This window comes from Artemia sp. Qi Xiang Cuo, chromosome 11, assembly GCF_049724085.1.
Source record: "Artemia sp. Qi Xiang Cuo chromosome 11, ASM4972408v1, whole genome shotgun sequence".
NCBI lineage: Eukaryota > Metazoa > Arthropoda > Branchiopoda > Anostraca > Artemiidae > Artemia > Artemia sp. Qi Xiang Cuo.
Window position 1 is genome coordinate 34,682,052 of NC_142804.1, and position 25,872 is coordinate 34,707,923.

The 25,872-nt window shown below is 36.4% G+C and overlaps 2 protein-coding genes across 4 annotated transcripts in view; one reads left to right on the plus strand and one right to left on the minus strand.

Annotated features, from left to right (window-relative positions):
• The first annotated feature begins 3,102 nt into the window (after positions 1–3,102).
• The window catches only part of LOC148946916 (uncharacterized), a 73,901-nt gene continuing 51,131 nt past the window's right edge, over positions 3,103–25,872 (plus strand). Inside the window, exon 1 of one of the 3 annotated variants that reach the window (XM_089097196.1) lies at positions 3,103–3,203. The gene's annotated coding sequence lies outside the window, so the exon portion shown is untranslated. The remainder of the gene's footprint in view (positions 3,204–25,872) is intronic. The other 2 variants (XM_089097197.1, XM_089097198.1) reach the window with 2 other exon arrangements.
• Positions 9,712–10,140, minus strand: LOC148946917 (uncharacterized). Its single transcript, XM_089096461.1, has one exon. It carries the CDS (start codon positions 10,138–10,140, stop codon positions 9,712–9,714), a length of 429 nt encoding a protein of 142 aa, XP_088952587.1.

Genomic DNA, 25,872 nt, shown 5'->3' on the forward strand with positions numbered 1-25,872 from the left:
AGGGTCAGTAAATTATGTCTTTGACTATGACAACCCCCCCCCCACAGGTCTCAGGGCTAAGATTGTAATTTTGTCCCGGGGGTATATAAGGTTTGTATAAAAAGCGTTGTTGTAAAAATTTCAAAAAGGGATCATTCAATTGAAAATTGAGGGCTATTGCCCTTTTTAATGGTCGAAAGTACTCAGAAGGAGAATCGCCCCCCCCCCCTGTCCATCATTTCCCCAAATATTTACGATCAAAATTTTGATATTGCTATTTTGTTCGACTTTGTTGAAAGGTACGGAAATTATGTCTTTGAGGATGACAACCCTCCCCCATAGCCCTCAGGACAAAGGTCGTAAAATATGCCCTTGGGGCATATATGGTTCTTATAGAAAGTTTTGTCGTAGAAGCTTCAAAACAGGCTCATTCAATTGGAAATTGAGAGTACTAGGTCCCTTTTTATTAGTCAAAAGTGACCAGAGGGAAAATGCCCCGCCCCCCCCCCCACGCCCATCCTTTACCCAAATTTGAGATAGCCATTTTTTTCACGTATTTGAGAGGTTTGGAAATTATGCCTTTGTGGATAACAAATCTCCCCATCCCTCTGGGCAAGGGTTTTAAGTTATGCCCTTGAGGCATATAAGGTTTTTATAGAAAGCATGGTCATATAAACTTTGGATGAGGCTCATTGGATGAGTAATAAGACACTCTAGTTCTCTTTTTAATAGTGAAAGTGATCGGAGGGCAGCTATCCCCCCTTCACACACACACACGTCGTATTGGCCCAAAATGTATCTAAAAGAAATTTTGAGATAGCCATTCTATTCAAATATTCTAAATATCATATAACAAGGCTCTTGTGGTTGAAAGAAACCCCAGATATTAGGGGCAAGGGTTTTAAGTTATGCCCAGGGGTATTTAAGGTTCTTATGAAAGGGATTGTTGTTTAACTTTAGAAGAGGATCAGTCTTTTTCCCTGAAAAAGATTATATCAATATAAAACGAACAGAAATTAATTTAAAAAAAAAATTTTCCACAAAATAAGTTTTTCAAAAAAAAGTAGAGCTCCATTAAACCAAATATGAAGAAAAATAGAATCAATAATCTACCAAGCATACAACTACCACAAATCAGTATCAATAAATAAATGAAACCCAAAACAAGTAGAAATTAAAGTTAATGACAGAGTCAAACTCAGAACGAGCAGAAATTAATATGAGTTGGGTTCTAAGCCCCTATGCTTTCTAAAAGCCAAAATATAATTCGTACTTTAATGAAAAAATTCTTTTAAATGTTTTCATTTTTGTAACTTTAAGAAATCAAAACTTTATTAAGATTTTAAGGTATAAATATCAGCATGTGTATATTAAACTGACAATGCATATTTTTTTCAGTAAATTCATTTGAATTTTTTCAGTAAAGTAAATGATAAAAGTGGTGAAAAAATTGGTCATGCTTGTCTCCAGTGATGAGCTGGCTGAAGAAGCTGAAAAGTCTGGTACAAATGAGACTAATGATTTATTTTCTCTCATGGAAGATGATGATACTGTCAGTGATCAAGAAGTAAATATAGAAACTAGTCTCAAAGCTTAATTCTTCAAATTTTTTCAAGACAAGAGGAGGACCTTTGATTCTTTTAAAGACTATCGGAAAGTTGGAAAACTGTTTAAGAAATTTAATACCCCTCTCCCATCATCTGCACCTGTTGAACGTCTATTTTCCGGTGCCGGAGATGTATTGACTGCAAAAAGAAACCACTTAGAAGATGCTAAGTTTGAGAAGCTTTTGCTACTAAAAGTAAACAAAGATCTCATGACTCCTCATTAAAATAAGAATTTTTTTCAGACATCTTTTCTCGAAGTAGTGGAATATTAAACAGTGCTATTGATCATAGAGCTATGACAACTATTTAGACGAAGTTTTCACGGTTTAAGTTCAGTCTTCATTCACAGATTCTGGCGCCAGATTCCGGACCAATGGAGACCATTCATCTGTTGACGGATCTGTCAATTTTTAAAAAATTACCGGTCTCCATTGGTCCAAATTCTGGAATCTGGCACTCGAATCTTTCAATTAAGGCTAAACTTTAGTCTTTTAAGTAAATGTAATGCATTGCTTACATTGGTGTGATAACCAATGTTACCTCACTACATCTTAATATAGTAAAACAGTCACATAAAGCTAATATTTTGTTCATTTTGACTTCCATATCTTTCTTGACGCGTTGACGCCATCAGTTAAGTATTTTGATTGGTGACGCAGGCAAGAAAATAGAACCGAACTTCATTTTCCTTATTCCTCTTATCACACCAATGTGAACAATGCTTAATGCGGCGTTCAGACGGGCGACATAAGAAAAAAATCTGAAAAAGATAGAAAAGCCTAATTGACACAACAATTGGATATACCATGCTTGTTACGTCACCCATCATGTTGACCCAATGAAGCCGCTATGAAATTCTATACTGGTATAATTTTTCGACAGTTTATATTATTATAATGAATGAGAAGCTAATTTTATGTATTTTTGTTTGCTATAAAAGTTCTAATACGGTTGAAGCTGAGTTGTTGTGGGTGATACTCAGGGGCATACCCAGGATTCTGTTCGGGAGGGTTTTTACCGAAAAAAGTTTTTTCAGGGGTTGGGTTACCAAAAAATACCCTCTCATGAACTTTTTCTAACAGCCTAGAGTAAGATTAGGACATTTTTTAGACGAAAGTGCAAGTCGGACAAGCATTTCGGGGGGTTCAAACCTGGTACCCCCCCCCTCTGGAAACGGCCTTGGTGGTAGTAGAATAGAGTTCCTTTTCACTTCTCCGCTGGAAATAATGGAACAACTAATGTCCCTGACGACCTAGTCATATTCTTTACCATGCAAAAAAAGCCTCAAGCCATGTGCTTTTGTACTTAAGTGCAATTTACTTTGAGTACTTATACTTAATTACAATTTTGTTTTAGTACTTGGTACTTATACTTAAATACTTTTTTGGAGTACTTGATCAAACACTGATCTACGGTAAATTTAATAGAGCACCCAGACGCTTCACTGCTAGTCCCTGTCACCGTAATGGAAGCAACTGGAATCAAAATCGACGGCAGGCCAATTTTACGCCGGCAATTTGAAACTTGAAAAGATGGAAACATACTTTTTTAAGAAATTAATCTGCAAAAAATGGATGTAGCATAGAATCAGCAATAAGTGAGAAATCTTCATGTAAGGTTTGTATTTGCAGTCTGAGGGTTAGCTATGAATTGTGGTCTGACCTTAAACTAGTCTGTCAGCTATTACTGTAACCATGATCAGCTCTACTAAGTTGGTGCTGTTGCTGCAACCATAGGCCTAACTAGAAATGGCTTGTAGAATCAGTAGCACTAATTTGTCCTATTTTATTTGGTATTTTTTTATTGCAATTCATATTATTGACTTACAAATAAAGTAAACATAGGCTACCACTCAATGCATTTTTTATATGCTCTTTCCAAATATAGGCTAATAATAATTTTTATTAGAAATGAATTTTGGTAAATGTTTACCAAATCATATTATTGAGTTACAACTAAAGTGAATATATAACTCAATGCCTTTTTTTTATGCTCTTTACAAGTATAGCCTAATAATCATTTTTGTCAGAAATGAATTTTAACCCCCACCCCTATAGGCTATATACCAATTCAGGGTATATATTTGCACATTAGGGAAGTGGGGTTAAAGTTTAAAATTACCTCCCATTTACACCACAAATAAAATTTATAGAAATAAAAATAAGTTTTGAGCCCAACTTATGTTAATTTCTGCTTGTTTTGAGTTTGACTCAGTTATATGTTGTAATTTCTGTTTGTTTTGGGTTTCATTTATTTATTGATGCTGATTTGTGGTAGTTTCACACTTGGTAGATTACTTGATTTTGGTTTTGCTCATTTTTTGTTTAATGGAGTTCTTTACTTTTCTTTGAAAAGCTTATTTTGTAGAAAAAGTTTTTAAATTAATTTCTGTTCCTTTTATATTGTCATATTATTTTCAGGGAAAAAGAAAATAATACTTTAAATCTTATTGTTTTTTAAGACTTAATAGTTTGGCCTGCTATCTGTATGCTAGAGAAAATTTTTTCAGCAATTCTTAACAACATATACCCTTTTAAAAATCTGGACACCAATAGTAGTGTTTAATTTAGTTTCATAGCTCCTCTAGTTCATCTGAAATGGAAAACTTGATACCATTTGAAAAAAATCTGTTTACTTACTTTGATAGCTTGGATACACTTATGCTATTTTGATTTGGTTAAATTTTAAGAGCAGAAGTAGCCCCAAAAGTTTGAACATAATACCTCAGTCATTCTTGGGATACTGCTGAGATGCCTTATTGGGAATTAGCATTAACACAGTGAATTTTTATTTAATTGTAAGGCAATTTTTAGTTTTTAAACATAATGGGCAAATGAGTGGGTGGGCGTGGGAGGGGAATTAGTTGCCCTCCAATCACTTTCAACTATTAAAAAGCGCATCAGCTCTTTCTATTTTCAATCAAATGAGCCCTTTTCAAAGTTCCTATGACAACTCCTTTGATACAAAGTGCCCTGGTCTAAACAACAACAACAAAAAATAATATATTATACCCACATCAATCTCTACTATAAAAATGTCAAGCCTTCCAATCACTTTCAACTATTAAAAAGGGCACTAGGCCATTCAATTTCCAATTGAATGAGCCCTTTTTGAGTTTCTAAAATGATGCTTTCTATAAACATCGTGTATGCCCCCAGGGCATAAATTACAACCCTTACCCTAAGGACTGTTAGGGCGGTTCTCATCCTCTAAGACCTAATTTCTAAAACTTTCAACTACATTAAACAAAATGGATATCTCAAAATTTGATTGGATGTGTTTGGGTAAATGGTGGGCGTGAGAGGGGTGTTGGTTGCTCTTCAATCACTTTCAACCATTAAAAAAGGCACTAGTCCTTTCAATTTCCAATCAAATGAGCCCTTTTGAAGTTTCTATGACAACGCTTTCAATAAAAACCTTATATGCCCCCAGGGCATAAGTTACAACCCTCATGCCAAGGGCTGGGGGGGGGGGTGGGGTTGTCATCCTCAAAGACCTAATTTCCAGAACTTTCTACTACGTTGAACAAAATGGCTCTGAACATTTTGAGTGGATGTGTTTGGAGGAATGGTGGGATTGAGAGGTGGGTTAGCTACCCTCCAATTACTTTCAACTATTAAAATGGGCACCAGCCTCTCAATTTCCAATTGAATGAGCCCCTTTTGAAGTTTTTGCAACAACTATATCTATAAAAACCTTATATGCCCCCAGGGCATAACTTACAACCTTTGCCCTGGGGGTTCTGGGGGATTTGTCATCCTTAAATACATAATTTCCAGAACTTTGAACTATGTTGAACAAAATGGCTATCTCTATACTTTGATTGAATGTTTTTGGGGAAATGTGGGCATGAGAGGGGGGTTAATTACTCTCCACTCACTTTCAACTATTAAAAAGGGTAATTTCAATTTCATATCAAATGAGCCCTTTTTGAAATTTTTACCACAAATTCCTATATAAACCTTATATGCCCCCAGGGCAAAACTTACAACCCTTACACTGAGGGCTCTGAGCGGGTTATCATCCTAAAAGACCTAATTTCCAGAACTTTCAATTATGTTGAACAAAATGGATATCTCAAAATTTTGATTGGATGTGTTTGGGAAAATGGTGGGTGTGAGAGGGGGTTAGTTGCCATTCAATCACTTTCAACTATTAAAAAGGGCACTAGTCCTTTCAATTCCCAATTGAATGAGCCCTTTTTGAAGTTTCTACAACATCACTTTCTATAAAAACCTTATATAAGATAAGATAATATTTATTTTCCAAAGGCTATTACAAGCTCTAATAGAGTCAAATTTGCTTCATATGTCAAAAAGAAATAGACAAAGCAAAACAAAGAAAAAAATAATACAACAAGAAAAGAAACACCAATCAAGCATAAAAATGTTTGATAAGAATTTAACAAATGGCTAGAATGGAAACAGAAAAATAGAAGAAGAAGGGGTGGGGGATAAAAGAAAATCACAGTCAAGAACAAAAACATTGCCAAAATTGTGTTCAAGGTCAAATACATAAAAAAAAAACAAACTTAAAATCAAGCCAAATTAGTTGTCAAAAGAAAGATTTACAATTAAAAAAAGGAATACAATTAAAGTAAAAAAAAAATTGAAGGTCAGAAAAGAAATTTAACATAAATAAGTATCAACAAAAGGGAAAATAAAAGGGACAAAGATAAAGAGAAAAAAAATGATGCATGATTATTGTGAACATACACAACAGCTAAAATAAGGGATGGAGGAGTTAATTTTGGTACAGAGCATAGTTCAAGGATTATTTAGGTGCGCCAAAATAAAGGGGATAAAACTTTTCCAGAACCTCTCAGTAATGGTATGGATAGGTGAATATGTTGGAATTGCCAAGGAAGCAAAGCGGGAGAGACAGGGTCTAATGGGGTCATGCAAATCAGGAAAGATGTCCTCAGTACAAGGATTAGATATTGCGGATTTAGCAAATTGCAAACAAATTTGTACACTCCTTTCTTTTAATGTGGTAATACCTACGGATTTAAGGAGGAAAGAGTATGGAATTTTGCTCTCTTTGTAGATGATCCTGAGGGAATGCTTTTGGACCAACTCAATTTTGTCACTAAGCTTGCTTGAAAGATGTGAATGCCAGACTGGACATGCATATTCTAATAGCAGCCTGATAAATGATAAATAAACACAGAGGGACTGCATCTTAGGGCAATTAAATTTGTTTAAAATTTTTAACATAGATAATGACAGGTTTGCTTGTTTAACAATATTAGAAACATTTATGTCCCATTTAAGATTATTTGAAATTGTGACACCAAGGAGTTTAACATGTTTCACAAGCATTTTGGGTGGGATAGGGTCAAGGAAAGTGGGAGTGGATTTCCAAAAATGTATTGTCATTATATTTGATTTGGTGGAATTTACTTTCATATTTAGGTTCTTAGCTTCATCCAAAATGTGGGTTAGGATTTCGAGGGGGTCACTTTTAGTATTCCTGTGACATACTTCAAGGATTGACAAGTCATCCACGTATTTCCACCTTTGGGGAAAATCCCTACCAATATCATTAATCATGACTAGAAATAAAAGTTATCCCAATAAGGTTCCTTGAGGAATTCCACAATATATAGGGAGGAGGTTAGAGAAAATATTTTTGTATTTAACAACTTGAGATCTATTTGAAAGAAACGATATAACAATATTTACTAACAGAGGATCAAGTTCAAAGTTAACCAGTAGTGAACGAATTAGGATGGTATGGTCAACCAGGTTGAAAGCTTTTTGGAAATCAACTAAGACAAGGTTCAGCCAAACATTTGGTTTATCAAGGTTACTATCAATGGTATGCATTAAATGCACAAGGTAATGGGTGGTGGAAGTTTTCCTTAAGTTACCAAACTGCTGGGTGTCAATACGCGGACAAATAATATCCCTAAGCCAGTCACAGAGGAAACTTTCATAAAGTTTGGAGAAAACTGAAGTGAGTGTAATGGGGCGAATATTGGCGAAAGTCAGACTGGTGCATTTTTTTGGGACAGGTATTATAAAACCTTGTATCCAGCAACTTAGGAATGAAACAAATTATGTGATGTGGTGGAAAATATTTAATAAAGGATCAGCAGTTTTTTCTGAAAAGGCTTTAATTAAGTCTCCTGGGATGTCCAGGGGATAAATACTTTATTTTTTCCAATGAGATACTTGATTTTCTCAATGACATATATTATTTCATTTTCTCATATGCCTCCAGGGCATGACTTACAACCCTTGCCCTGAGGGCTGTGGGGAGGGGGGGAGGAGTTGTCATCCTGAAAGACCTAATTTCCAAAACTTTCAACTTTGTTGAATAAAATGGCCATCTAAAAATTTTGATTGGATGTGTTTGGGGAAAAGGTGGGCAAGAGAGTGGGGTTAGTTGCCCTCCAATCACTTTCAACAATTAAAAAGGGCACTAGCCCTTTGAATTTCCAATCAAATGAGCCCTTTTTGAAGTTTCTACGACAACACTTTCTATAAAAACCTTATATGCCCCCAGGGCATAACTTACAACCCTTGCTCCAAGGGCTGTGGGGGGGGTGTCATCCTCAAAGACCTAATTTCCAAAACTTTCAACTTTACACAAAATGGCTATCACAAAATTTTGATTGGATGTGCTTGAGGAAAAGGTAGGCATGAGAGGGGGGTTAGTTGCCCTGCAATCACTTTTGACTATTAAAAAGGGCACTAGCCCTTTGAATTTTCAATTGAATGAGCCTTTTTTCAAGTTTCTAGGACAACGCTTTCTATAAAAATTTTATATGCCCCCAGGGCATAACTTACAATCCTTGCCCTGAGGGCTGTGGGGGAGTGTCCTCAAAAACGTAATTTGTATCTGGAAATTAACAATGCTGAACAAAATGGCTAGCTCAAAATTTTGATTGGATGTGTTTCGGGAAATGGTGGGTGTGGAAGGGGTGTAAGTTCCCTTCCAATCACTTTCGACTATTATAAAGGGCACAAGCCACTCCAATTTCCAATTGAATGAGCCCTTTTCAAAGTTTCTATGACAACTTCTTTAATACAAAGTGCCCTGGTCTAAAGGAAAAAAAAATAATAAATAATACATTGTGCCAACATCATTCTTATATGCCCCAGGGGCATATAAGAATGGCCCCCAGAGCCATTCTTATATGTCCTCCTCAAAAATATATTTTCTATCTGGAAATCAACTATGCCAAACTAAGTGGCTATCTCAAAATTTGATTGGATGTGTGTGGGGAAATGGTGGGCATGGAAGGGGTATTAGTTGCCTTCCAATTGCTTTCGACTATTAAAAAGGGCACTAGCCACTCCAATTTCCAATTAAATGAACCCTTTTTGAAGTTTTTACAACAACTCCTTTGATACAAAGTGCCCTGGTATGGAAAAAAATAATACATTCTGCCAACATCGTTCTTTAGTTAGGCAGCGCGACTGCGCTGCTTATGATTTCCTCATGTTCTGGTGTATTCACTGTGATTGGAAATGGGCTTAATTGTGTCACTGATTATCATCTTAAATGCAAGGACAACATCTCTCTTTGTATGGTATGTTTGGGTAGGCAGGTCAAGCTTTTCTAGTTGTTGCTCATAGGAGATTTATTGTTTGGCAAAAGGGAGCTTGGCTGTTCTTCACTGGACCTTCTCAAGTGTCTCCATATCACACCTAAAGTGCAGGTTGGCAACTGACATGACAAACTCAAGATGGGATGAACAAGGGCTGTGTAAGGCTTCTTGATAACTCTTGGTTGGCAACTTGTCACTGAACATTTCAGTGACAAGATCAAACCAAGGACCTTGTCTGCCTTAGCTGCTTGGTTCCAACAGTGAATATGAAATTTAAGCTTATCATCAATGATTACCCCAAGATCACACTCTTCCTTGGCACTCTGAATGGGCATATTGGCTCCTGAAGAGTCAACCATAGGAAAGATATGACAGGGGCTGTTTGGACTGAGATGTAGGATTTTGTATTTGTATGGGTTGAACTTGAGCATCCAGGTTGTTGCCAATAGATAGAGGTTTTTGAGATCTTCTTGCAGAGAAGAGCAATTTTCTGTTGAGGCTGCTGGACCAAAGAGTTTGGAATCATCTGCATACAGTTCCAAGCCATTCTTGACCACCTCAGGAATTTCATTTATGTAACAATGTTGGGTCTAGTTTGGTCCCTTGGGGGACTCCACTTTTAATGTGAACTGGTGTGGAGTAAATGAGGTCACCTCTTTCATCATATACAGCGACAATCTGGAGTCTATCAGATAAGAAGCTGTGGATCCACTGGACAACACCATTCTCTATCTGATATACTGACAGCTTGATCATCAGGTAGCAGTGAGACATTTTATCAAAGGCCTTAGCTTGATCCAGTAGGAACATGTTGACTGCAAAACCCTGCTCCAGTAGATCAGTTATAGATTCATAAGCTAGTATCAGATTTGTTTTGATAGACATGCCTTTCCTGAAGCCATGCTGACCACCAAAAAGAAGGCCATTCTTAGTCATATGCACTATGATTTCAGCATTGACTATCCCTTTGATAAGTTTGACCATAACCAAGGTCATGCTAATGGGTCAATAGTTTCCAGGCTAGGTTTTAGATCCTTTCTTCAATATCAGAGTAATTATGGCTGTCCAGCAATCTGCAGGTAGGCTACTAGTCTGAAGGGGCAGCTTGAATACCAAACAGAGCAGCTTGGATACTATATATGCAAGTTCTTTAAGGAGCCTGGGACGTATACCATCTGGGCCTTTAGCTTGGTTGGGGTCTAGTTTACTCAGCCTTTTCTTAATCTTGTCCATTGTGACGTAATTTTTGGTCTGCTGAGAAGTTGGATGCAAATGTAGTTTTTAATAAATTTGCAATGTGCTCCAGATCTTCCAGATTTTTTCCTTCAGGGTTGAGCAGGAATGGAACAGTTTGTTTTCCATCTGTACCGCCCCCCCCCCCGGGGTACAGCCTTGGAAACAAGAACTAGAGTTACAGTGGCTGTTTTATAAATACCAACTTTTTTAATCTCGCAACCCAAACAGAAAAAAAAAACTGCTTGTAGATTTTTTGCTTGTTTTTACCAACAATATATGCTGTGAAATCTCTATTGAATAAAAGATGAGAATTATTGATGAGCCAAGGTATGCAAGGACTGATTGTTTGAAAACAATATTTGTGTTTTTTTGTCCCTTATCTTCTGAGGCCTTGGCTCAATTTTCCATTTTTTTAAACAAGCCCTTTCTCCTAAGGCCTGCAAATAAAAAAGAACAATGACTCTGAGGTCAGTTCTCATTATTCCCCTTAGAATTAACATAAGAATCAAATAAGATATGAAAACATTGCTAACAATTATGTAGCTGTGAAGGTTATAAGAATTGAAAACCCACTTTGATATTTAAAAGTTATGAAATACAGTTAAATTTCAATGAAACATAAGGATATGAATTAGGTTGTTTTTTTTGGTCATGGTCTGAGGAAAAAGGCATAAGAACTCCTGTATTAAAAAATCACATTAGCAGAAAGAGAAGAGGGCTTAGGTGGAAGGCTGCAGGTTATTTTGAAAAGAAATCATGACTGATGTTGACTAATAGAGCCACACAAAACACCTATTGGTTATTGGGTCAAAAAATATTGCATTTTGTCTTTAATTTCTGAAGAACATTTAAATGTTTAGTTCAAAAATTTGTGAATTAAATGAACTTTTCAAGATAATTCGCCTAGAATATTAGAATAACTCCTAAGCCAAAGTGTTAATAATCTCTTTCATGAAATAGACCAAAATTCAGAAGACATCTCACTCACTGCACCCATCATCACCTTGCTCAACATTGGCTTGGAGTCCTTTGATAACTCTGACAGATTTCTGGTGCTTAAAAAAGTTGGATTTAAAGTTTTGGCATTAGGAACCAGGAAAGGACTATGAGTTTCATGAAGTAGATAAGTGGAATGTCAAGGGGATAGTGTTAAACATTGTTGTTTTTAAAGTACATGATTCCAAACTATTCATGGTTGGTGTTCAGCCCTTCAAAAAGGTGCATTCTGTTAACACTGCCTCCTATTTACCAAACTTTAGACCAGTAAAGGCTCACATCAGATGTTTGTTTGGTTAGTTTTGAAGCTGTATACTTAGCTTAAAGATGCTCTCACTGTTTTCAAGTATCATGATAAAAGACAGTGTCATATTGCTGCAGCACAAAACTTTATGATGTTTATTAGGATACAAGAAGGAAATAGCATTCCAATTGACCAGCAATTGAGTTTGCAAGATCATGAATAAAAGACTAAAAACCAAGGAAGATTAAGACCAATTGACCAGGCTATTCTATTTTGTGGTTTTCATGAACTAGCGCTGCGGGGTCTTTGTGAAAAAGTGATATCCTTACAAAAACTTTTCAAAGTGAAAAAGTATTCAGAGAGATATTGCAATTGATGTTGAATTGTGGAAACACAAAATTACAAGAGCATTTCAAATCATCCATAAAAAAACGTGAAATACACATCTCTTCTAGGAAGGAATGGTATCGTTGATAGTGTAGGCAATGTCATTTAGGACACAATTTTGAATAGACTGAAAAACGCAAAGTGTTTTTTTTACTTGGTCAATGAGACAAGTGATGCAAATTCAAAAGAACAGCTTGTTCTTGCTGTCTGTTTCTATTATGATCATCATAGAAATCAAAAGATTGGACTTAATCCAAATGCTATATAGATGCTTGCAAGATGTCATTGTCATTTTTCTATCCTCCAAACAGACTGAATCAATAGCTTCTGCTCTGCTGCATACAAAGAGAAAACAATTCTGCACTCACTAGTCTCAAGTGAGTGAGTGCAGATCCTCTTCTCGTCTCAAGTATGTCAACCTTTTTGTGCAAGTTTGCAGATATCAATTGCCTGCTTAATTGTATCTTTTGAGAAAAATTGAACCCACACCTTTATCACAATGTCTTTATCCTTGGCAATGGACTGGTGCAAAAAGTTAAGCACTGGATAGACATGAATAGAGCTAGTCCAGTTTAAATTTCTTCTCCGAATAATTAACATGATGCACAGTCAATAATCATAGTCCATAGAACATGTCAATTCCTCAGGAAGCACACAGATAAGCAATAGATCAAGTTCGTCCAGGAACAAGGGAAGTGTTGGGACCCACTCAAACCCTCCCCACAATTTAAGGGTAGCTAAGTACTGGGGATATGTACGCCTATTGTGGTGGGCTCTTCCCCTTTTCTGCTTGTTGCCTGAGACACCTGCAAAACACTGCTAATTCACCTTAATTGCTCTCTCACTGCTGATGCACTTTAAAATTACGAAATATAGATGGCGTTGTAGAATTACAATTTTAGATAGCGTTATTGGATAAATCAAATTGAAACACCACAGTAATGCTTGGAGGGGAAGGATAAAACCAGCACACCACCAAATAATTTCCGTAGAAGAACTAAAAAGTTGTTATAGCACCTTTTGATGGGAAGAAATTGCCATTTGTAGATGATATAGGAATAATAATTATCCTTTTGGCTAATCTATTAATACAATCTTTTTGCAAAAACAAACTTTAGGAATTCTGAAAAAGAGCCTGATACCCTTGAAAACGGTGTCATGACCATAAGTATGAAAAAAAGATGAGCAGAAATATCCAGTCTACAAGAACAAAATGCTTAGACACAATAAATTTGGAAGCAACTAGATGACTAATAAAAAACTAACAATGTGTAACTTGCTTCATTAGCAGCCCTTCTCATGGTGGCTAAAAAGGGTATGGGAGGGATTGGAGGGAGCCATCTGTGTTGGCTTTTTACAGGGCAAAATAACTTTCAGTCTCCAAAAAAATGAACTCCCTCCAAAGTTCTTACAGTTGTTCCATCCTTACAAGGCGGCCTGGTCACAAGGAAGGAAAATTATATTTGTAGCAGGAGCTGCAACCTAGTAAAGAGCAAACCTTGGTCCATAGTAACCAAAGCTTATAAACTCGTTCCTACGAAAAAATTGTTTGATGGGAAGAAATTGCTGCTTGTAGCTAATATAGGAATGGTAACTATCATTTTGGCTTTTCTATTAATAAAATCCTTTTCCAAAAACAAACTTGTAGGAATTCTGAAAAAGAGCCTGATACCCTCGAAAATGGTATTGGATCGAAATGAAAAATGCTACATTGAAACTGTCATGGTTTAAAACTCCAGACAGAATAATTAAAGCCCCCCACCTGGAACAAGAACCCCCACTCGAAAGTGAATATCTGTTAAAAAAAATTGTCACAACAAGAACCCAAATCTGGGTTACTACACAGACAAAATGCATATAATACATTGTTTTTTCATTTAATTTTCGTTGTATACTTTTTGTCCATGCTATTACTGCAACTTAGTCTCCCAGCAACTAGACCATTGTGTTGTGTTTAATATTGTTTGTTCAATATTTTTTGCTATACCCAACTTCTTGTGTTTTCTTTACATGCTAGAAATTTAGGGCAATAAGATAGATCTCGAAGTTATATTACCACTTGATGCATTTTTTTTTTTTTCAAATATAAAGCCCAAAATGACGTTGATATTATCCAGAGCTTTATATTTGCAGCCTACTAGTTCTGTTATTCAGTTGACACTTTATGTGACTTATTCAGGGGACTGGGAGGGAGAGAATAAAAGATGGCAAAAAACTGTAAATCTCACGTTAAGAGTTTTCAACCATGGAGAGCATGACGTTACTTTTTCTGTGCTTCCCAGTGTTCCCAATCAAGAATGGACACCCAAAGTGCCGTTTTCGGATGCTACATGGTAATTTATGATGGTGTTATTAAATAAAAGTTTTAAAAAGGATTTAAATATCAAATTAGCTTTAAATCAGCCCTTAAACAGCAATACATGATCTTCTAGTACCCCACAACTGGCAAAGAAAAAAAAAGAAGAAAATGAGACACATTTGTGCTTCCCATGCCAAAAAGGGACTTTCCTTATGGTGTAATTTTCATTTCTAATGAACAGTTGTGCTAAAGTTTTAAAGTCTATGAAAGAAAAGTAATGGAAGTGTAAGCCTACTTTCTTGTGAGGAATCAAAATTTTTGTATTATTTGCAAGAGAAATATTACAATAATAATAATATGAATTTCCTTAAATTATATTAGCTACACTTGTGAAATTCTTTTAACGTCCTTCAATTTCCTAAAATCTAAATTTATTTCATTTTGGACAATATCTCATAGTTAATTGAATTTTTATCTAGAACTCCTCAAAGCTGCCGAGGATATTAGACTCCATGGGTTCTTTGTTACAAAAAAAGCGAAATATCATATGTGGATAAAGTGAAATCCTGCGTTTGGATGAAGTGGAATTGTGAGAAAATACTTCAGTGGTCCTTTGCATTTATTAAACCTTTCTCCTGTGCGAGGTCTCATTTTCGCAGTTAAATTAGAACTGGAATTAAATAATTTATTGTGTATCTAAACGCAAGGCCTTTCTCCAGCATGCACTTGCATATGAGTAGATAAATGAGAAGCGCAGGAAGAAACATCAATCAACTGTAGTGAATCGAGGCGTGCGTCCTGAACATCAGATCATTTGCCCCTCTTCTTTCTGGGTTGGGTTGACAATGTATCCCAATCTTTGAATATTTCTTCTTTTCTCAGGGTAAATTCATACCCTTCTTCTTGGGACAATTTACTTGAGGCTGAACAAGATGTTGCCTTTTTATGTAAATTCACTAGTCGCAAAAATTACGTTACTATTAAAATAAACGGCGTAATTGTAAACACTGCTTATAGATATTCGAAATATGGATGAATATGTAAACATGTAGATTAGCTAATTAGGTAAAAACAAATGTGGTATAATCGTAGTAGGGTTTACCCAATTCAATAAGTCAGCATAAATTGATTGCTATATATAGTGTTGTAGCTTTAGATCCATTAACAGTTTGAAAGCATCTATGAAAAAATCTCTTTTTGAAGATTGGGTCAAAGTTTTTACATTTGTCAGAGGGTTTGAATTCAATCCTAGTTTAATATTTAAATTGAGGAGATTCACTTGTTTTCTTTCAAACATTATATATTTCAGTAGTATGTGCTCAGGAGTTTCTTCTTTGATCTTCCAGTACCTACAAAATGGACTTCTGGCAACTTCTCCATTTGTTTGCCTAATTTTATATGAGAAAGAATGGAGGTTGAAGTTAGCTGTATTTGTACTCAGGCAATGAAAACAGACTGATTGCATCCTGGTTGGAAAGGGTGATAGATTTGATGGCTTTAAATTGGGTAGTGTTTTCAGTTGCAATCTAGTTATTTCCCTAATAGTCAGAGGTTTCATAAGTTCCATTTGGCTGTTAGTTCCTTGTTTTGCTATCTTGTGTGCTTTATAATTACCTTCTAGACCAAGGTGACTAGATATACATTGAAATTTAATATAACGGCATAATCTTCCAAGGCTGCTATTGTTTTCTTTAGTTTAATGTAATTCAATGTCTAGTGTATCAAAGTTATGGTTTTTTAGGATATTGAGAGCAGATTTGGAGTCAGAGAATACTACTATATGTTTATTGCTCTGTTTCAGTTTAATTAGGGTCTCTAAGTCCAAATTGATTGCAGCTACTTCAGCTGTTAGTATGCTGGTCCCTGCCTTATGTTTTTCCATAATGCATTAGCTGTGCTCTCTTAGAAAGCACCCACATCCACATCCATCTTCACTTAATGATCCATCAACATATAGTTGGTTATATCCATCATATTCCTCTTTTAAGAGCTGTCCAAAATGTTGGATTGCAGTTTGGGATTCAATTTGTTCCTTTTTTTGGGGGAGGAATTCTAGTTTAACCTCTGGGGTGATTGATATCCATGGTGGATCTTTTGCTATTTTAGTTTTAACATGTTCTAGTTTGATGGGGTATTGTGTCCTGGCCATAATTGCTGACATCAGTGGGGGATTTTTTGGCTCTAGTCGGCTAGCTTTGGCTTATGGAAATAAGAAATGGTGAGGGGTTGTTTCCAATTTTGTCAGGTATCTTATGGTGAAAAGTTTGTATCTATTTTCAATAGGTGGAAGCCCTCCTTCTTGTCGAAGGTTTTGAATCTTTGTTGTTTTCCAACATCCTGTGGCAAGGCGGATTGCTGTATTTTGCACACATTCTAATTTGTTGAAGAGCTGTTTTGAGCAAGTTCCATAGATAATCAGGCCATACTCAATTATTGGTTTGATGTACTGTGTGTAGAGTTTGAGGAGGGATATATCCATACTACCCCAGGTTGTACCACATAGTCTTTGAATAATTCTCATCTTTTTCATGCATGATTGTATGATATGGTCAATGTGAGGTTTGAAGGTAAGCCTGTAGTCCATAATTATTCCAAGGTATTTAGTTGCACTGGTAGTTGGGATTGTAGAATTTTCTAGGGTAACTGGTTGTAATTCTACTTTTCGTTTATTATGGAAATATATGATCACTGATATGGGTAGATTCATGCTGGTAGAAAAGTCCTGGAGGCTATTAGAAATAATTTGGAGTTTATTTGCAACTTCAGCAAATGTTTTCCCTGTTGCCCATTTTCCAGTGTTATCTGCAAAAATTTTATGTGTTGAGTGAATTTTTAATGCTGTCGTATATAAGATGAACAATAAACAGCTGATCACGGCTCCCTGTGGGAGTCCCTTTTCAATAGATCTTGAGGTTAATAGTTTCCCATTTAATTAAACTTTAAAGGTTCTATTGTCTAGAAAGCTATCAATCAGTTTTCTGATTGGTTGGGGGGAACCTAATGCATGGAGTCTTTCCCCTAGTATATCTTTTTGTGCATTATAATATGCTCCCTCTAAATCAATCAGTACTGCACCCAGTATTAATCCCTCATTCATAGTTTTCTGTGCATCTGTCACAAGTTTCAAAATGATGTCTGTAGTTGAATGGTAAGCTCTGAATCCAGCTTGATATTTTGGGAGGATGTTATTTGTCTCTGTATACCACTGGACACGGTTGTACAGCATTCTCTCAAACAACTTACTAAGGGTTGGTAAACATACAGTTGGTCTGTATGAATGTGGGTCATCTTTGGGTTTCCCTTGTTTGGCCACTGGTGTTATAATTGCTTGTTTCCATTGCTGGGGAAATATTCCTTGTGTGTAGCAGAGGTTAAATGTATGTATAAGAGCTTCTTGGAAATTTCTTGGGGCATTTGATATCCAAGAGATATGGATTTTGTCTTCACCCGGGCTTGCTTTTTGATTAATTTTATTAACTGCTTGCAGGAATTCATCTGTTTTAAAGGGTTGTGTTAGCTGTGTTAGCTCATAAACTGTATTTAATCTTTCACTGTACCTTTGCTTATTTAACTCTTCTTTGTGGGCAAACTTCTGTTGGTAGATGCCAGCAAGTGCTTCAGCTTTTTTGCTATCATCTTCAAGTTAGATACCAGATACAAGTAGGGGATGCTTAATGTTATTCTTCTTTTTTCCTGCTCCCATGATTCTGTCTAAAAATTGGTGTATTTTTTATTCAGGTGTGTATCTGTCAATTTTTTCCAAGTAGGAAGCCCATGTCAGGGCTTTGGCCTTTCTTGTGTCTCTTCTGAGTCCTGCGCAGGCTTGTTTAAATTGGGTGTATGTTTTGGTGTTTGGGTTTTTTCTAAAATTCTTTTCTGCATCTCTTTTTGCAGTAAATGAGACTTGACACTGGTCATTCCACCATGGTTTGGATGTCTTCCTTGATGATTTGTTTATGTATTGTTTGTTGGTAGTTTTAGGTATTGATGATATTGCAGCTTCTTTGAGATGAGTAGTTAGTCTTGTGGTAAAGAATTCTGTGTCTTGGCTTTCTTGAATTGGCATGTAATCAATATTGTTTAGAATTTCTTTAAATTTAGATCAGTTTGCCCTGTTATTGTTAAATTTTGGTGTGTGCTCTTCTTCTTCATAAACAGTTCTACCAATTTATACCAGTATGGCATAGTGGTCTGTTAGTAGGTAAGGGACTGTACTTATTTTTGAGTATCTAGATAGTTTATTTGGCATTAGTTGTAGGTAAATGGTGGAGAAAAGGTTAGTTTTGCAGTCGTAATAGGTATTCATACCATGTGGTGTAGCTATTGAAATTTCTGGGAATTCATTTAATAGGTTTTCTAAAAATTGGCCTGCCTTGTTGGTTTTCTTTCCTCCCAAAGTAGGGCTATGAGCATTGAAGTCTCCTGCTATGATTATTTTCTGATGAATCATCTTAGGTGCAATTTCTGCTAGGAATTCCCTAGCTTCATGGTTACCATTGAGATTGTAAGAGGAGTATATTTTTAGTGTTTCTCTATCTTTAAGACTTATTTTTACTCCAGCTACACCAACCTCATTAGGGTATTCCTTTGGTATTATGAAGTTGTTCTTAACATCTTTCCTTACAAAGATAGCCACCCCCTCCTTTCCTGCCTGATGATCTTTCTTTCCTGTAGAGCTCATATCCTTCTACCCATAGTGTACTTTCTTGGTCAATGTGGGTGTGCTGGAGACATAGAACATTTGTACGTTTTACCTTAGTATACATTAGCAGCTGGTTTAGCTTTTCTTTTGAATGATATTGAGAGTGTGTTCCATTGGAGAATCTTCAGTGTTGTTTTGCTCTGGTTTTGTAATGGTTGGTTGTGGATTTGGTCTTTATGCATTGGTCATATAGTAGTAAGCTTGATGGTTATTTAGGATGGTGATTAGATCTAGCTCTGCAGTCTTTACTAAGCTTTTAGAGAAGTATTTTGTGGCTAGTTCTCTCATGATGACTGCCTTAAGTCCTTGGGGAATTTTAGCTTGGGAAAGGAAAGTACTTATCATGGTGTAGGCTATGAGGTTGGTGATTGCCTTGGCTGTGTTGATGGACATTGATTCTGTGGCCTGGTTTGTGGCTGATGCTACTGGAGCTAATGGCTTGGGGTTTTGCTTGATACTTGGTAGGCTTGTGGGTCTTGCTTGCCTATTGCTGTTGCTGGAGCTGGTGCTTGCTGGGGCAGGCAACAGGGAAGAGAATCTTGCAGGTATTGGAGATTTTTGTGGTGTGCTAGATGTCCTTGGTGTCCATGGGGTCTCACGCATGCTGTATGTTGGGGAGAGGGGTGTGTTGGGAACTGTTCCCGAGGGGATAGCTGGCTGGTTGTATTTACTTACAAGTTGGGCAGCAAATGGGATTGGTATATTTTTTATTTCAGCCATTCTAATTAAGTTAAGACGCTCTTTGTACTTAGGACATAGTCTTCTATTATCAGAATGATGGGGGCCATTGCAGTTTATGCATTTAGGTTGGGCTTTACAGTCATTGCTTTCATGTTCTTCTTGGCTCACTATGCATTTGTTTATTGTGGTTTTGCAATGCTTGTAGGTATGGCCTAGTCTATGGCACTTTTTACACTGGATTGGTTTATCCTTGTATGCTTTATGTGCCTTTGGCTGCCCAAATAGAAATATTTGTTGGGTGATCTGGGGGTGTCCATCCAATATGAAAAGTACAGTCCTACTTGTTTGTGGAATGTTTATTCCTGGTTTACCTAGGCAGTGGATAGCCTTAACTGGAATGTCTCCCCCATTGGCAGTCATTAAACCCTCTTTTATTTCAGCTTCAGGGATTTCAGGTGGTATGTTGTTTACTACAATTTTTTCTTCTTTTTTATGAGGTTTCCACTTTTCAGTTGTCACCTGGATGCTTCCAACAGTTGTTATCTGCAGAGCTGTGTTGGCATGGCTTGCTTCTGGAAACAGAACTTCTAATGAGCCATCTCTAGCTATGTTGATGCTGAAATTGCATCTTAGGGCCTTGAAGAGCATTAATCTTATCTGCTGTATGTTCTTAGATAAGAATAGTGTCTCCTGAGATTTTGGAATCAGTCTTATAACTGTTTCCAGCTTGGATGTATTTCTCTGTAGTTTGTTGGGTTGGGCTATGAATTAGGAATGGTTGGGTGGTTTGGTAATGGCCTCTATGGTTTGTAGCCTGTAGAGGACTATTAGATGGCCTCTTCCTTTTTGATTTTCTCTGTACAGTGATGAACTCGGTTTCTACTGTGCTGGTTTCTGGTCTTCCCTGAACTGTAATCATGGTGTTGTTTTGGCTATCATCAGATGTTTCAGTTTCAATTTCCAATGCAGGATTGGGGACTTGATTTGGGGTGAGTATTGCATCTCCCCAAGACTGGCCCGCTTCCAAGTGGGGGCCAGGTGGATCTGGTTTTGCCATTCAGTCAAGGAAAATGGCAAAAATATTGATAACAGGTAAATCAATACAGTAAATAAATCAGCTAAGATACTCGACCAAAAAAAAGGATAATAATTGTAATCCTCCTCAAAATGGTAGTAAAAAGGATAATTTTTGTATTCAGTTGATACTATTTAGCCCTTTTCCTTTTGCTTCACTCTGTGGGCTACAGACCTGTTTGGTTGCCTCTTATTTATTAAATATCCTCAGTGATATCTTTCAGTAGATCTTTCGACTCAAGAAGATTCAAATGTAGGATGATATATATCGATTTCTGTGCTCTGTGTGCAGGTATAGTTGGCTAGGCTCTTGGCTGATAGTGAGACTTTGTGGTGTTTGAAGCACTTTAACAGTTTACAATGCAAGGTATGCTGTACAGACGTCAACGTGTTACATTCAAATAGGCAGTGGTCAATTGTTTCATTATTCTTATTACAATACCTGCAAAGAGGGGACAGGGGAACTGAACCACTTGAATTAGGAGACTGAAATAAGAATGCAAGAAAATTTATTCCATTTGTTCCAGAACGAATTCTATGATAAATTTTAGAAAAATCCTTATTGGGAAAGGGGGAAAGAATAGATTATTCTTATTAAACATAATATCTGATAGTCTCCAGTGGGTAATATCTCTAATGGGGATTGGTCTCCCCCACTTGGCTGGTCAATATTTATAGTATTTTTTGCTATTTCATCAACCTGATGATTACCACTTATACCAGAGTGGCTAGGAATATACTGAAGATAAGTTCTTATGCCACTTGAAGCAAGATTATCTATAATACTAAGACAATGATAAGTATCAATATTCAACTTATACTGAGGAGCTGAAGACAGCAACTCAAGGCTTGACAAAGAGTCAGAATAAACAATAATATTATGTGGATTAGCAATCAAAAGTTGGTTTTCCATAAGGTATTCTAATGCCATGATTATGGCATTTAGCTCTGCAGACATTATAGATACATTATTATACAATCTCTCACCCATTGCAATGTTCAGGTGAGGAAGGAAAGCACCACTTGCTACCTTCTCATTCAATTTGGACCCTTCAACAAAAATTGGGAAATGGTTTTTATAAGTAATTGCATTAAGTTCAGCAAATTTTTTCTGGACAAAAGCAATGGGGGTTAAATATTTACTCCACTTTGAGAAATCAGTATTTATTATGGGGATTGACCATTTCCATGGAGAGGATTGGGGGAAAGTAGGTGCAATAGACTTTGCGGGTACAGGAAACTTCTGAATATTGGCGTACTCATCTGCAATGCCTCTATACATGGCTGGATTTCTTAACCAATTATGTAGGGTGTGTGAGCTACTTGATTCAATTTTTGTAAGATGTTTTATCAAGAGAAAGCTACGTCTCTCCCTTATTGTTGTTAAACCACTCTCCAAAAGCAGAAACTTGGTGCTTGTGGGTTTCCTAAGACCAAATATGAGACGTATTATATCATTTTGTATTGTTTCAATTTTTTGCATCAGGGTCTTTGCACATGCACCATAGACGATGAGCCCATAGTCAATATGGGGTTTTATGTGTGATTTATAAAATTGGAGTAAGGTTTTCTCCTTACAGCTCCAGGGTGTGGAAAGAAGTCTTTTAGTATACTTGTTTTTCTATAGCATTTTTTTATTGTGTTTGAAATGTGGAGGTGGAAGTTAAGTTTTTGGTCAAGCATGAGTCCTTGGTAATTAATATGATTATCTTCTGGAATAGTTGTTCCATTTAGAGTTAGTCGTGCATTAACATGATTTCGCTTTCGGTGAAATTGGGTTATTATTTTGACTTGGTGGGTGCAATGGGTAAATCTGAATATTGAGAAAAAATTTACAAATTGGAAAAGTGACTTTTTCAGCTTTGACTGTGCAATCTCAAAGGTATTGCCAAATGACCATAGTACCAGATCATTAGCATATTGTACATTCGTGTGGGGTAGGTTCATGCCCCAGAGATATAGAGCAAAGAGGAGGCAGCTGAGGACTGCTCCCTGAGGAAGGCCTTTGATTATTGTCTTTTAGGGTGAAGAGGTTCAACCTACAACTTCGCAATTCTATGAAAGATTTTATAAAAGATACTAGCTTAGGGGGGGGGTAGTCCAAGGTTTGCAAGATTGTTTAGAAGGATCTGATGATTCACATCGTCATCTGTCCCTTCAAAGTCTAGGAAAGTTGCAACAAGAACATCATTCTTTTAAAATGATTCATTTATTACATTTTCGAGTAACATGGAAGCTTTTGTTGCGGAGTCGTGCTGCCTAAATCCAGTTTGGTTGTGACGGTTCATATTATTTTTTCCGACAAATCAAAGGAGTCGATAATAGATCATTTTCTCCATTATTTTCCCCATCACATGTGTAATCATTATAGGCCTATAAGACTCGGGGTTATTTTTGGGTTTATTTTTCTTTAGGATTGGTAGGAGGGACGAACATTTCCAGATATTGGGGAACGTAGATGAAGCCCAAGCATGGTTATAACAATTTAGAAGTTCCTGTTTATATGAAATGGTGAGATTCTTTATCCATGTAGGGTGTATATTGTCATAGCCGCTGCTAGTCTTGGTCCTAATATGATGTATTGCATTGTTCATTTCCTGGCTTGAAAATGGGCTGGTTACATACTCAGATCCTGGGCGAGGTTGGTAACTTGGGTTCATAGGAATTGGGGAGGTTTTGCTGCAATTATTTGATGTTAACTTATTAACAAAAAGAGTGGCAAATAGCTTAGCTTTTTCATTGTCATAATGGAAATTATTATGTATAAGCTCATACAGGAGTGGGTTGGGGGAAGTCTTTTTCCCACAGATGAGGCTTATGACTTTATGTATAATTGGCTCATGTGTTTCTCTGGAGAGATTATTTGCAAAATTATTCCAGTAGTTATGTTTAGCACTTATTATAGTCCTTTTTAGATTAGATTCTGCTCGTAATTTTTTTAAATATGTAGTTGGTGATGATTTTTTTAGGAATGTTCTCTTAGCTGCCTTTTTTGTTCTCCATTTATTTTGGCACTCAATCGTCCACCAAGCTTTGGGAATGTATTTAGGGAAGGTTTTCCTGGGTGTTGTCCTGGGGATAGAATGATTAGCTGTATTTATTAGTAAAGATGCCAGAACTTCAGCATGTGTGTCAGCTGTTGCATTTGAAATGCATGAATTTTGGGTGAAACTTGTAATTTCATCATTTAGCTTATTTTGGAACATAGGCCAATTTGCTTTGGTGTTAATATATTTGGAGGTATATGATAGAGTTTCAGCAGGTTCGTTTAGGTAGCAAACTAAGGCCAAGTAGTCTGCACATAAAATGTCAATTTTATTTGTATAAATTTTGTTCAAAATATTTAATGACACAATTTGTAGGTCAACTCTAGAGAAACTGCTATTTTTGGTGTTGAAACATGTCGTCAGGTTTGGACGGGTAGCAACAGCTAATTCATTATTGTTTGAAGTTATGCGCTCAATGAACTTGACAGCTTTATTTTCTGGTTTATTCCCCCACAAAAGGCTGTGGGCATTAAAATCTCCACAAATAATGAGACTTTTTAACATGTTAGGATTACTTATATAACTGAAAAAATCCATGGCAACTGTGGTTTGGACATTAGCTTTATAGAATATTCTTTTTTATGTTTGGTAATTTGAAATACTAATATTTACCCACCGATTATCAAAATCATTTACACAATCAGGAAAGTTGATGCCCCAGAATTGTATTTTATTATTAATTAATAAAGCTACTCCATCTCCTTCTATCTCTGATGATCTCTCATTTTCAGGAAAGTAAATCCCAGAGACTTAATTTGTTGAATTTGGGTTAGATGAGTTTCCTGCAGGCAAGCAATATCAATGGAATTATTATTCATAAAAGATATTAGTTCATTTAACTTATTTTCTGTAAGTGATCTTACGTTCCATTGGAGTATTGGTATGTGTTGTGTAGTTGATTTAATTTTCATATGACTGTGTATCAATGTTCAGCTTTGTTAATAGAAAAGTAATATCTTTTTTTGCTTGAATGAGCATATGATTAGGGATGTAGATATTTGCCAATTCAGCAATGATTTTGGTTTTCTGTTGTTGTTGTATATTCATGGCCTGAACTGCATTACAGTTCAGAATGAATAAGCATATATTTGGGGTTTGCATGTTTGGTTGTATATCCGGTTTGTCAGTTAAGGGATTAATTCCTGGTAGTGTTTCTGGTTTATTTCTTCTTGTTAGGGGGGGGGGCAGGCTGAGCTCATCTCACTAGACGAGGAGGCTTGTTGGCTTGGTGATTCTTTATTATAGGGATTTGAGCTAGGGGGCTTAAAGGATGGTGTTTTGTAAGGGGTACTTGGTGCATTGGGAATGTTTGACTTGGGAGTTTTGGTAAATTTCATTATGGGTTTTATTTGGTGTGGTTGGGCAGCATTTGCTTCCATAGCTGCAGAAGGGTATGGAATGGCCTTCTCTGGCCTTCGCTACTTGCAGTGTTAGTGCTCTTTTCTTATTTGCAGGGCATTGTGATTTATTGGTAGATTCATGTGGGCCTTTATAGTTGATACATGTAGGCTGAGTGTTGTTGCAAGTTGTCAACTCTTTAGGATGGGAGCTTTTACAATTACCACAGGCTAGGAGAATTTCATTGCATTTATTTGGTGTGTGTCCCAGTTTCAGACACTTCTGACCCCGGATAGGCTTAGGCTTCTATTCCTTGTGCGGTTTGATTTGCCCAAATAGGAATAACTTTTCTGGGATATTAATTTTTTCCTTCAGTGTAAATAAGAAAGATCTACTTGTTTTTAGGCCATTAGAGTTGGGTTTACCCAGTTGGGTGACATCTTCAACAGAGATTGTGTTACCAGCCCTATCTGAGAGCCCTTCTTTAACTCCTGAATAGGTATTTCTGGAGGAACATTATATACTACTATTTTTGTTGGGGATTGTTTTGGGTTCCATTTAGATGAATTAATTGGGATATTCAGAAGGGATTTTAGATTAATTATTATATCTGCTGATTTCTGATCTTGGACAGCTATTAGCAAAGATCCATCACAGTGAATGTTAAGAGAGAACATTGATTTTAACAATTTGAAAATTGCAACCCTTATTGTAGAAATCTTTG

Excerpts from the sequence above, each read along its gene's own strand:
- LOC148946917 (XM_089096461.1), bottom strand. The coding sequence starts at position 10,140 with ATGACCTTGGTTATGGTCAAACTTATCAAAGGGATAGTCAATGCTGAA.